This window comes from Ovis canadensis, chromosome 1 (genome assembly GCF_042477335.2).
Source record: "Ovis canadensis isolate MfBH-ARS-UI-01 breed Bighorn chromosome 1, ARS-UI_OviCan_v2, whole genome shotgun sequence".
Lineage (NCBI taxonomy): Eukaryota > Metazoa > Chordata > Mammalia > Artiodactyla > Bovidae > Ovis > Ovis canadensis.
In genome coordinates, this window is record NC_091245.1 from 206,156,489 (window position 1) to 206,169,798 (window position 13,310).

The 13,310-nt window shown below is 49.2% G+C and overlaps 1 protein-coding gene across 1 annotated transcript; it reads right to left on the bottom strand.

Moving 5' to 3' along the window:
* Positions 1-5,208: 5,208 nt before the first annotated feature.
* Positions 5,209-13,076, bottom strand: ABCF3 (ATP binding cassette subfamily F member 3). The gene is made up of 21 exons (XM_069579550.1): positions 12,895-13,076; positions 12,513-12,660; positions 12,293-12,372; positions 11,760-11,806; positions 11,496-11,593; positions 11,275-11,397; positions 10,831-11,097; positions 10,456-10,536; positions 10,308-10,367; positions 10,154-10,210; positions 10,019-10,041; positions 9,854-9,909; positions 9,540-9,740; positions 9,364-9,440; positions 7,272-7,316; positions 7,058-7,190; positions 6,552-6,640; positions 6,359-6,450; positions 6,049-6,181; positions 5,826-5,913; positions 5,209-5,736 (listed from the first exon to the last, which is right to left on the bottom strand). Exons 1-21 carry the CDS (start codon positions 13,064-13,066, stop codon positions 5,578-5,580), a joined length of 2,229 nt encoding a protein of 742 aa, XP_069435651.1. The 5' UTR covers positions 13,067-13,076; the 3' UTR covers positions 5,209-5,577.
* Between the last annotated feature and the right edge of the window lie 234 nt (positions 13,077-13,310).

Sequence of the window (13,310 nt, forward strand, 5' to 3'; positions counted from 1 at the left end):
GTCCTCCTCATTTCGGGTTCAAAATATTTTCCTAAAAGAACAGGAGGGCACATGACCCTGGGCATACTCACTGGCATGCATGATAAGACATCGCCCACTGTATGAATAGCTGTAGAGCAAAGCTGAGAACAGCCAATTCGAAAGATGTGAGAAGGCTGAAGACCTGGATACCTCGGTTACCACCCCATCTCTGCAAGCACAGAGGTATCTGAACCTAAGCATGTAACATCTCTCTGCTTCAAGCTTCTGTTCTATAAAATGGGAGTAACTCAGCAAGAGTCACATATAACAAGATTATTGAGGAGACAAGACTGAAAGAGAACATTTGTGAAAGCATTCCTTGGTGTTAAAAATGCTGTAGCATGGGTTGACAAATATTTATTTTAATTTAGGGTTTCAAAGGTCTCCCTTTATAAAGTGCAGCAGAAGTCACTTCCAAACCACCCATTTATTTAACATAAAGAAAAGAGAAACCTAGAATTACCAACAGGGTATGCCTTACACATATTATTAGTATGGGCTGAAATTGCATGGTTTCTGCCTCTCCCCATGCAACTCAGTGGGTTCCAGGCAGAGTTTCACACTGTGCTCCTGCATTCAGGCTTTCTGATTCTTGGTTTAGCAGATGAGGACTGTGGAGTGGCCCTCCTGTGGCCATCATCTTGATGATGGCCTGGAGTGCTTGTCTGTGCTCGTGAGAGTCTGCCTGTCTCCAGAGGAGGCTCCAGGCTGCTGTCTTCTCACTCCTCCCATGAAATGACACCCTCTGGATGCATGACATTTTACAGTTTATTTAAAAAAATTATTCCATTTACACAGGAACTTATCTAATTTAACCCTTTCTCCTACCCATGAAACAGGCAAGATAAACTGCATTATGCCCATTTTATGGATAAGGATAATTTACTCCGGAGATGTTGATTTGCCTAAGACGCAGTCAGTAGTGCATCACTTCCCAGGTAGTGCAAGTGGTAAAGAACCCACCTGCCAGTGCAGGAGATACAAGAGCAGCAGGTTTGATCCCTGGCTCAGGAAGATCCCTTGCAGGAGGAAATGGCAACCCACTCCAGTATTCTTGCCTGGAGAATCCCAAGGACTGAAGCACTTGGCGGGCTACAGCCCATAGGGTTGCAGAGTTGGACATGACTGAAGTGACTCAGCACACATGCAGTCGGTGGGAGAGCTGGGCTAATCCCAGTGCATGACTTTTCCACTATACCACACGTTTTGAATCACTTAATGAACGAATCACGGCGCACTTAGATTGTGTCAGCCATTGTGCGAGCTATTCCTTATGCATCAGCTTGTTCTCCTGAAAGAAGCATCTTCAAACCCCTCACTTCCCATCCCATGCAATTAATGATGAGTTTTAAGTGACAGAATTAATAAATTCTCACTATTCAGCATGTCACACTAGGAGCTGAGCAGTAGAGCAGTGTGGCCACTCAGAGCTGTGCTCTGGAGCCAGATGATCTTGTATCCTCCCACTATGTCAACTCCATTTCCTCATCTATAAAAAAAGGGACAACAACTGCGCCAGTGCAGGGGGTTGTGAGGATTTAGTGTATAAAGCAACTACAGTGCCAGTTACATAACAAGAGCTCAATAATGATTAATTGTCATTTTCTTAATAATTCTTTTTAAAGAAGACAAGGAGACGTTTGAAAACAAAAATTCACCTCCATAATATCATGTCCCAAAGCTTCCATATCAAGGCTCTGGCCCAGAAAAAGGAGCCCTTCCTCACTCTGGCAGAGCCCACAAGCCCTTGCCTGTGCACCTCTACCTCTGCTGCTCTGACCCTGTGGCTTTAGGGCTGGAAGCTCTCCTTCTCCAATGTCATGCCCTACTTTTTCTCAATTTCCCCCAAATATTCACCTCTCAAGCTTTTGTATGTGGGGTCTTTGTTCCCCAACAAGGGATCAAACCCACACCCCCTGCAGTAGAAGCAGTCTTAACTGCTGGACTGCCGAGGAAGTTCGCTCAAGCATTTTTACTGAGCACTTCTTTATGTGCTGAGCATGGGAGTGGTCGCTGTGATGAGCTTTCAGGAATAAAAGACTTGGCACACTGGCTGCTAAACACCGATGGCAGCGAGTCCTCAGTTGTCACTTCTTAAAGGTAACTGCCTCAGCTGATGAAATGTCCTCTTCCAATGTCCTCATCGCTCCTTCCAGTGGCAGCCAGCACTCAGACTGTTCAATTTGGTGGAATAAGGCTGGACCCATTGCCTCAACTCAGAACACCTTGCCAGCTCCAGAATGTGGGGTTGACTGAGGCCTTCATTGGGCCTGCATGTAGCTCAACTTCTCCCTCTGCTCAGTCTGGAGCGCTGCACTAATAAACATTCCAATCTCTTCAAGCTGCTTCCCAGGGAACCCAAACTGTGACAGGGGCAGAAGATGCAAAGAAGAGCAAGCCAGGGTCTGGCCTTCAAAGATATCCAGGCAAGTGGGAACCGCAAGGCTAATGGCAAGGAGCTTACAAGTGAAGGACACATAAAGTGCACTGAAGCCTGTCTGGAGGGGGCCAGGGTTGAGGGGAATCCATCATTTCAGGTTCAGCCAGGTTTTGGGCCCACCCTGCTAACCTGTGGGATTTCCCAGACTCTGACATCCAGTCTACACACTCAGGCTGGTGACAAGCCATAGTGCTCTGATGTTGGCGTTGTTTGGTTTGCCATCTGAGGGTGAGCCTGACCCAGGCCTGGAAGGTAGCTCTTGGTAGGATGCTGCTGCTGTGCTGTGCTTAGCCGCTCAGTTGTGTCAGACTCTTTGTGACCCCATGGACTGTAGCCTGCCAGGGTCCTCTGTCCATGGGGATTCTCCAAGCAAGAATACTGGAGTGGGTTGCCATGCCCTCCTCCAGGGGATCTTCCCAACCCAGGGATTGAACCCAGGTCTCCCGCACTGCAAATTCTTTACCATCTGAACTAACAAGGAAGCCCAAGAATACTGGAGTAGCCTATCCCTTCTCCAGGGGATTGTTCTGGCCCAGGAATCGAAATAGGGTCTCCTACATTGCAGGCAGATTCTTTACCAGCTGAGCTACCAGGGAAGCCCTTTTAGTAGGATGTTAGGTTCTAAATGACAAACTAGGCTGGAGAATGGCCAGTGAGGGTAAATGGTCCCTTCTTGGCTTACATTTGCCCGGAAACCAGTGAGAATGTACCTAAAGTTGTCTACATCCCACAAATCTTGACAGCAATTCCAATGTTGAAATAAACAACTGACTGGTACCTTCAATTGCTGTGTAGACTTGTTTGGAAGGATCTATGATCCCTCTGTATTCCCCCTCCTACAGGGGACCAGCAAGGCTGCCTGAGGCACTGGTGAGTGTGATGAGGCCAGCAGAAGCAGGGAGGCCAGGACTGCAGAGGCCTTTCAACCTGGCCAGCTCCTGACTGTTAAGGCTCTGGTGGAAGAACCAGCCTCCCAGGGGCACAAGTTGGAAAGGCTCTCTAGAGTGGAAGGGGGAGCTTCCTTATGTCAGATTCCTCCCTTCTCTCTGCTCTTTGTTTCTTGGGAGAGCAGACTGACACTACCTGAATTTTCTACCCATCTCCCAAATGCCCCCAAATCCCCACAAATTCACCTTACACACTTATTGTAGGGTCCTTCTCAACTGCTGCAATTCACTCATCTTAATTTTCTGAAGGCCTGCAGTGTAGGTCTGTATTGTCACACATACAGGCTCTTATTTAATGGAATCATAAAACTGGGAGCCAGCCTAGAGGCCATCTAATGCTGCCTCCTATTTGAAAGAGTCCTTCTTTATATAGCCATAGGGCTGAACAGTTCCAGAGTTCAGGAACTGTAAGAAGGCAGTTTGAGTTGTTAAAGTTTTTCCTTCCTTTGAACCCAAACCTGTCTACTCTAGAGTCACTCAGAAAAAATGAAATGCTTTTTCTTATGATGGCCCTCCAAGCCATAGACTGGACACAGAAGAATCACTCTGAGTGCTTATGTAGACCCCGAGGAGGTGTACAAAGGTCGACTTGTCATGGCTACCCAGCTAATTAACATAGGTGAGCCCTTCTATTACCAGTAATAGCGCTGGGATCTGATCACAGATCCAATTCCACTGCTCTCCACACACACAGCCACCTCCAAAGAAGCACTCTGCCACTGAAGCTTCGGCGGCATTTCTCTCAAGAATTGGGAAAACTCAGACACGGACAAGCTGGTGAGGGGTGAAGGGGCTGACGAATAGGGAGGCACAGACCCTACCCCGGATGGCCCCAACTGGCCCACATGCAGGTCTGAGGTTGGAAGAGAGTGATAGGGCCTGTGGTCCTTGGAACTGTGAGGATGCATGTGGTCACAGACAAGCCTAGAACACCACCTCTTGAGGACTCCTGAGACAGGGGCTGAGGAAGCAGGAAGATTTAGTGACCCTCCCTGCTGGCTGCGCAGCAGCCCACTGGTGCAGAGCCTTCCAGCTTTATTCTTCTTTACCCCCAGAAAGGTGTATTCTCCCCAGCGACCTGTATCACAAGACCCACAGTGGCTGGGTTAAGATTCCTTGGTTGAACTTTGTGATGACAATTCTCCACAAAGCCGACAAGTTCCTTCTGTTGATGCTGGTTTCTCCAGTCATTAAGAGGAAAGCAATTATAGTGTCTTCTGCACGACAATTACATACAGTGGCTGAGTATCCAGGAAATACTACTTACAAATCATACTACCTCTGTTAAGCAACTCCCTCTCCCCATTTAAACACTGGTTAATTTGAAACCAAGATGTTCTTTTTCTTTGCCTTAGACCCCATTCTCAATTTCCTACTTCCCAGGCCTCTCCTACATGGTTAAGAGAAAACGTAAGGAACAAAAAACCACTCAAGCAAAATGGGGACAGTTTCTCACTTTTCTCTTTGGCCCCAAAGGGTCAAATTCAGAGAAGCAGAGTGAGCCTAGGCCAGAGATCACTGGAGAAAGCAGTTGGCAAACCATGTCTGAGGCCAGGTTGCAGAATCAGCTTACTCATTCAAGCAGTGGGGCTGAGACAGCAGAACCCAGACCCCTTCAGCTAAGCCTTGGCTGGAGAGCACAGCACTGCAGTGATGGAATACACTGCCCTTCATTATAAGCTTGGTCCACTGCAAGGTCGACCCCCAACAGCTTTAATGACATCTTCCCCCAGGGGCAACACTGATGCTTCCACGGCCTCCTCCACATGACAGACGCAAATGTCACAGGAAAATGCCAAATCAGAGAGACTGCACCCCTTAACCATGGGCAAACACTGCAGCCCTACACCAGGAGCAGCAGAGTGAGCAAGGGAGATGCAGGGATATTTAATTTACACAGCGGCCATCAGAGCCCAGTCGCAGCTGGGGCAGTGGGAGGGGTCTAGAGTCCTAGAGGGCAGCCCCCCACTCCCCTCCCCTTGGAGGACCCGTCCTCAAAGAACCTTAGGTGGGGCTCCCGGGTTGTGCAGAGGATGCTCCAGTCAAAAAGAGAGATTTATGAATAAGGCTGTCCCCAAGAAGTCCGTGGCAGGAGATGGCTGCCTACATGGTGGCCCAGGGGTCTGAAAGACAGTCCATGTCCTGGGCACAGTCTTCAGCCTCATGGCCCTAGAGGAAGCCCTCACGGCGGAACTGTTCCTGGAGAAGAGCTCGGTACTGATCAAATCCCCCCTCAACCCGGGTGACGCCGCCTCCTTCGCACACCCACAGCTCCCGGCACACCAACCGGATGAAGCGCTCGTCATGGGACACCAGAATCACACCACCCTGCAAGACAAGAGACCGTGGGGCTCTCAGAGGGGCCCAAAGGCATGCTGAGGCCCAGGCAGGAGTGGGCAGCGTGAAGGTACACTCACCCTGAAGTTGTTGAGAGCACGGCCCAGAGCCTCAATGGTCTCCATATCCAGGTGGTTTGTGGGTTCATCCAGAATGTAGAAGTTGGGACTGGAAGGCAGAACCCAGAAAGGTGGGAAGTTAGGGGGCTGGGAGAAAATGAGCTCTGATACCAAGGCAAGACAATCATTTTCCATTGGGCAAGAGGGGAAAGTAGAGGGCAAAGCTCTAGTCAAGCCGGCTCACCAGGGCATGGTCATCTGAGCAAAGGCCACCCTGCTCTTCTGGCCCCCAGACAAACTGGCAACAGGGCGCACAGCCAGTTCTCCAGAGATGCCATACCGGCCCAGCTGGTGACGGTACTCCTCCTCAGGTCGTCCTGCAATAGGCCCCACCCCACCGTGTGGGTTTCAGGCCCAACTCCCTCCCCTCACCATCCACCCAGCCCCACACCCCCATTGCCCACATTCTTACACCCAGACTCAGCAACCCAAGGTAAGCCTAGGGGGAGGTGTCAGGCCCAGCACTCTTTCCTCAGCTCAAATCCCTAACGCACCAGGGAACTTGCGTGCTAGCAGTTCCACAGCACTGACATTCAGGTCCAGCTGCTCCACGTGGTGCTGGCTGAAATAGCCAATCTTCAGATTCCTGCAGACAGATGGAAAGGTGGAGAGGGGATGGAAAGCAATGACCATAAAGGAGTGTAGCTACAGCACAGGAGGGTTGGAAAGCGGAGGTGTGGGCCCCACCTGTGAGCATGTCTGATGCCCCGAACAGGTGTCAGGTCCCCCATAAGCAACTTCAGCATGGTAGACTTCCCAGCCCCATTCTCCCCAACCTGTAAGAAGACACATGAGTATATAAAGAGCATCCCTGAATGGGATACAGAAGCAGAGGAGATGAGAATAGATCCCAGGTAGTCCCAGTGACTCCAACAACTAAAAAAAAATATTTTTAAAGAACTGTAGAGAAAAATGAAGTAAACACTAAAGCCGTGAAGGGGACCAATACCCAAGTACCCACTAAGTGCAAGGGAATTAATTCTCCCAACAGCAGAGCAAGCTGGATGTTATCTCTCTTTTAAGAATGAGGAGTCTGTTTAGTAACCAAGCTAAGAAATGGCAGAGTTAGCATCCCAAGTCTGACCCTGAGCCATGCTCTCTCCTCTATGTTCCACAGTTAGAAGGACACTCAGAGCTGAGACCAATAAGACAAAGTTCAGTCCCAGCTCACAGAACAGAGATGGCAGCCATACCACACAGATGCGGGATTCAAGATCGGCAGAGACAGAGAGACGGCTGAAGATGACGTGCTTTGGGTCGTAGTAGAAGTCCACCTCATCCAGTTGCAGGATTGGTGGTGAGAACTTCTCAAATCCATCGGGGAATCTGCAGGAGGTGGGGTGATGAGCCTGAGGGCAGCCCCAGAAACAAGAGCTTCCCCACCTGCCCCTATGACCCAGCACTCACTTCATCACTACCTCCAGCTCCTTATCCACAGGTTTGAGCTCTGGTCTGAGGAGAGAGGAGACAGACTAGATTTGTTCTTTAAAAAATGGATTTGTTCTTATCATACAAGTAATACATATGCTGAAAAGAATAGAGGTTTTTTTGGGGGGTAGCTTTTTGTTTTCCCAGTTAATATACTATATGTTTCAATGTCACAAGATCCTAACCCTTACGATTTTAAGCTCCCCTACCACCTGTATGTCTAGAAATGTTGCTTCAAGATTAAACTTCCAATACTCTTTTGGGTATATAACCGAAAAAAAAAATACTGATTGGAAAAGATACATGAATCCTTGTGTTTACAGCTATATTATTTACAATAGCCAAAACAAAGAAACAATCTAAGTGTCCATCCATCCACAGATGAATGGATATACATATACACACACATATACAATGTGTTGACAAAGGCCTGTATAGTCAAAGCTATGGTTTTTCCAGTAGTCATGTATGAATGCGAGAGTTGGATCATAAAACAGGCTGAGCATCAAATAACTGATACTTTTGAACTGTGGTGTTAGAGAAGACTTTTGAGAGTCTTTTGAGATCAAACCAGTCAATCCTAAGGGAAATCAAGCCTGAATATTCATTGGAAGGACTGATGCTGAGGCTGAAGCTCCAATACTTCGGCCACCTGATGCAAAAAGCTGATCCAGCGGAAAAGATTCTGATGCTGGGAAAGACTGAAGGCCAACAGGAGAAGGGGGCAGTAGAGGATGGGATGGTTAGATAGCATCAACAACTCACGAACATCAATTTGAGCAAACTCTGGGAGACAGTGAAGGACAGAGAAGCCTGGGGTGCTGCAGTCCCTGGGGTTGCAAAGAGTCGGACACAACTTAGTGACTGAACAACAACTCAGCCATAAAAACAAAATGAAATTTTGCCATTTGTAACAAGATAAATGGACTTGAAGACTATGCTAAGTGAAGTCAGTCAGAAAAAGAGAAATACTGTATGATATCGCTTATATGTGGAATCTAAAAAAATAAAATCTAAAAGAACAGATTCACAGATACAGAGAATAAACCAGTGGTTACCAGTGGGTGGAGGAGAGGGAGGGAGGGGTAAGACTAGGGTAAAGGATTAAGAGATACAAACTCCTAGGTATAAAATAAGCTACAACGGTATATTTATTAAACAACACAGAGAATATAGTCAATATTTTATAATAAGTATAAATGGAACATGATCTTAAAAATTGTGCATCAGTACGTTGTACACTTGAAACATAGAATATTGCACATCAACTGTACTTCAATAAAAAATGCCTCCAAAGCTCAACATCATTAGTAACAAGGGAAATACAAATCACGATTTCAAAGAGCTATCACTTCACATCCACTAGGAGGGCTAAACTTCAAGACAGATAATAAATGTTGGTAAAGAGGTGGAGAAATTGGAATCCTCATATACTGCTGGTAGGAATGTAAAATGGTGCAGCTGCTGTTAAAAACAGTTTGGCAATCCCTCAAAATCTTAAACATAGAATTATTACATAACCTAGCAATTCCACTCCCAGCTATGTAACCAAGAGAATAGAAAACACATGTCCACACAAAAACTTGTTCATAGCAGCATCATTATTCCTAACAGCCCAAAACAGGAAACAATCCGAAATGTCCACCACCTGATGAATCATTAAACAAAATGTGGAGTAACTGTACAATGAAATATTATCTGGCCAGGAAAAGGAGTAAAGTACTAATCCAGGCTACATGATGAACTGCAAAAACATGACATTATGCGAAAGAAGCCAGACATAAAAAAAAGATCACAGGGACAAATCTGTCTATATGAAATGTCCACAATTACCAAATATCTACAGACTGAAAGTAGACTGATGGTTGCCAAGGTCTGGGGGCAAGATGAGCTCTCCAAGAGTAGTAATAGAATAGAATAGAAGGCCTTCCCTGCAGGCCTTTCTGCAGGAAGGAAGTTAAAGTTGATTTGTAGGAAAGGAGAGATCTAAAACGGGAGGGTAAGATGAGAATTGTAGGCATTCCCTACAAAACGAGAGGAGTCAGGGCCCGGTCAGGGACACTGTACTCACAGTTTCTCCAGCATCTTGAGTTTGCTCTGCACTTGCGAGGCTCTGTTGGCATTGTAGCGAAAACGGTCAATAAAAACCTGCAGGTGGACAAGTTCAGGCATGTTCAGCTCCCTCACCCCCTACGACTCTAGTACACATGGGATGGGGCGGGTCCCCAGTCCTGCCTGCTCTCCCACCTGGATATGCTGGCGATACTGTTGCTGGGCCTCATATTCACGCTGCTGATTGAGCAGTCGCTCCTGCTTGCTCTTGATGAAGGTCTCAAAGTCTCCCCGGTAACCATCCAGCCGCTGGCTGTGCAGGTGGATGATGTCTGTGGCTATGGCATTCAGGAAGTTGCGGTCATGGGAGACGACCAGGATTGTGGAGGGCCATGTCTGAGGGGGTCACAGGATGGCAGGCCCGGTTTGGGAGGGCAATCAGCTCCCAAACCCCAGAGGCCTTGGAGGCAGACGCTCCCCAGACCTGCTCCACACCTGGAAGCACTCACCTGCAGATAATTCTCCAGCCATAGGATGGCCCTTACATCCAGCATGTTAGTGGGTTCTGAAAAAGCAGGAGAGGACATGTTTGGGATTGAAGGGCTGGAGAACTGGAAACTTGGACAACGCCACCCTTCTGCACCCAAAGTCAGGGTGCCGCATTTCAAACTCACCATCTAACAGCAGCAGATCTGGCCTATGGAAAAGAAGAATGCATGGTTTGAGGTTTCAGGTCAGCGACTTGTTGCCACCTCCCAAGAGCCAAGCTCATCCTCCACAGTATCCACATACAGGTCCAGGGGACTCACCTAGCAAACAGAGCCCGGGCCAGGGCCAGTCTCATCCTCCAGCCACCTGAGAACTCCCTAAAGAGACAGAGCTGCATCAGGGGCGAGTGTTCACGAGAAGAGGCAGAGGCACGGCCAACAGTGTTCAGAGCCAAGAATGGTAGGGGCCACTCACCGGGTGGGCTGCTGCTGCATTTTGGGGGTAAAGCCAAGCCCAGCAAGAATAACTGATGCTCTAGGAGTGAATAAATGAAAGAACCTGATTGGAACACGTAACAGAAAGGAAAGATAAAATCTGAAGGAAGGAAAGGAATTTTAAATACCTGGCAGGTGCTTTGTCAGCCTCGATCTCCTCCAACTTGGCATAGATTTCTGCCAGCTGTGCAGCTTGTGAGCCCTCAGCCCTAGGAATGGGGGGGAAGAGCTATCACGCTGAGCAGGTGAAGTTTACTACTTTATCCTGCACCTCAGGACAGTTCCAAAGCAGGCTACTGGCTGCACTGTTGCTGGGACAGGAACAGAACACAGTGAGGGCAATGGGCACCATGCCAGGAACAAGGAATGCACAGCTCCACTGAGCCAAACTCTAAGCCCTGCTGCTTACTAGGATGGGTATTTGAACGGCGGATTGTGCCAGCATGGCAGGCACTCTGCGAAGCACGGCTGCTGCTGGTCAGTCTGTCCCAGGGAGCCCTCACCTGCCAGCAGCAATCTGGGCGTTGAGCTCCCGCTCCCGACGCAGCAGGTCTTCTCGCACCGTGTCACTCTCCAGCACACTCTGCAGGGCAGGGGTGTCGTCTCCAGCAACCTCTTGCTCCACATGCAGTAGGGAAATGTGGGCTGGAACTCGCAGGCTCCTGGTGGCCAGCATCTTCAGCAGCGTCGTCTTCCCCAGCCCATTCCGACCCACCAGGCCATAGCGGCGGCCCCATGCTAGGTTCACATCTGCTCCAGCCAGCAGCACCCTGCACGGGTAGCAGGAAGATGACAAACGGGGCTTAGAGATAGCTGCACAGCAAGTTTAACAAAAGAAACCTAACTATTTTTAACCCCATTTGACCGCTCCAAATTCTCCTTTAACTGTAAAAAAACAAAACAAAACAAAACCCGTCAGCCCCACTCCCCCACCACCACTCCCTCACCTATCGCCAAAAGACACATCAAAGTTCTCAATTCGCACATCATAGGATTTGTTCTTTCCAGATGATTCCAACCGACTTTCCTTTCGGCTACCTGCCTGGCTGGCTGATGCCTCTTCCAAGACTCTTAAAGGGAAAAATGGATGGCTTTTAGCACTCCCAAGGAGCCTTCCATCTCAATAGGGACTGCTCTGCTCTCTTCTCAGCCCTTTTCACTAACTCACAGAGGGTTGCTGGTCTTGAGTGTGTCCTTCTCTGAGCGCTTCTCCTGCTTTGCCTTCAATCGAGCCTCAGCTTTCTCTAGCTTCTTTGCATTCACCGTCTAAGGGTCCAAACATAATGCATTTCATCCTATGGGGTGGGCTCAAGGACTCAGGGAAAGTCAATCAGAAATGCCCCAGGAAGACACTCCAATACTTAGAAACAGTCAACTCTCACCCCCACCATAGACACAGACCCCTCCCTTTCTTCTTCCTCTCCCTCCTCACCGAGGACTGTTCCCTCTTTAGCAGGCCTGGAAGTTTGGTGCCACAGTCTGTAAGCGATAAGAAAAGCAGTCACCTTCTCCCTAAGGGAACGGAAACTAACATTTTCAGTGACTAACATGAATCAGACACAGACCCATATGTTTAAAGAAAAGCTTTACAAATCCTGGAGACAGATATCAATTCTCTCAACACTTAAAACAAAAACTCAACTCACAGATTAAGGATACAGCGGCTAAGAGCAGTTAAGCAACTCTTACAAGATCATGCAGTAGGTTAGTAAGCTGCAAAATTGGGAAGTGAACCTAAATCTGTCCAGCTCCAAGACCCATGGGTCCTACCACACCCAAGAGCTTGGAGACCTTCCCAATCTTAATCCCTTTGTTAATGGCTCATTTGCCCTCAGTAAAGACATCAACTAACTCCTACAACCTTGTCCTGTGGAAAAGAGGTACCAAGAGTCCTGAGCCCCAGAGGGCAGATGGCTAAGGGGTGGAGGACGTAGGGCAGCTAGTTCAATCTTCCCTCTCTCTCACCGTAGTTCTCTGTTATCTTTGACAACTGGATGGGGGCATCTAGTAGCACCTGGCTGTTTCCCTGGGTCTGTGGTTCCGCCCTTGAGGGTAGGGATAGAAAGCAATGAGTTAGAAGAGCAGGAAAAAGCTCTATGGCCATCAGACCTTCTTCTCTCACGTCTTGTCACCTGACCGTCCGCTCTCCCGTCTCCCCCACGAATCCCCCTGCCCTGGCACGTACAGGCGCAGAGTGTTGTACATGCGCTGGCACACGGCCCTGATGCCCGCGTCATCCTTGCTGTCCCCGGACACCTCCTGCAACAGTTCCCCCACAGCTTCCACCAGGTCATCCACAGACTCGAAGTCCGCACTGCCGCTGTGCAAGACGCCTAGGGAGGGCGTGTCAAGACACGAGGAAGATACCAGATAAGGTGGACATACAAGTAGTTTTGGTCCCCGTATTGCGGCCCCAGTCCGGGCTCCAGACCCAACTGGTCCTCGGGACAAGAGGTCACACAGAGGAGAGGCCTAGCGGCGGTCCCCGCCACTGATCTGCCTTAGTACTTCCCCCCGCCCTGACTTCCACTTCGGCATCCCCAGCGCGTTGATTCGGTTCGGCTCACCAGTCACGTAGTCGAAGACCTGTCCGTCAATTTCGGGGAACTCGCTCCGCAGGATTTCAGCGCAAGTCGCCATGTTCCAGTCGGGCTCCCGTCCGCGCAGTCGCTGTGAGACCCCGGTCAAGGCCCGCCCCCTACCGGTCCCCGAAAGCTCGCCCTTCCTTCCAAAGCGCATGCGAAACGGTGACGTAAGAAAGGCGCGGAGTGCGCAGAACCCGGTGGGAGGGGCGAACGGCGCTGGCGGTACCGTACGCAAGCGCCGCTCAGAGTCTCCGCCGAGACGCACTTTCTGCGCTTGCGCGACTCTTTTTCGCTAAAGAATTAGCCACATGTACGATTCTCACAGACTTCTGGGAGGTGGAGATCCTGCAGGGGGCGAGGGCGGGGTGCAGGGAAGCTCGCGGTTTATCAGGCCATGA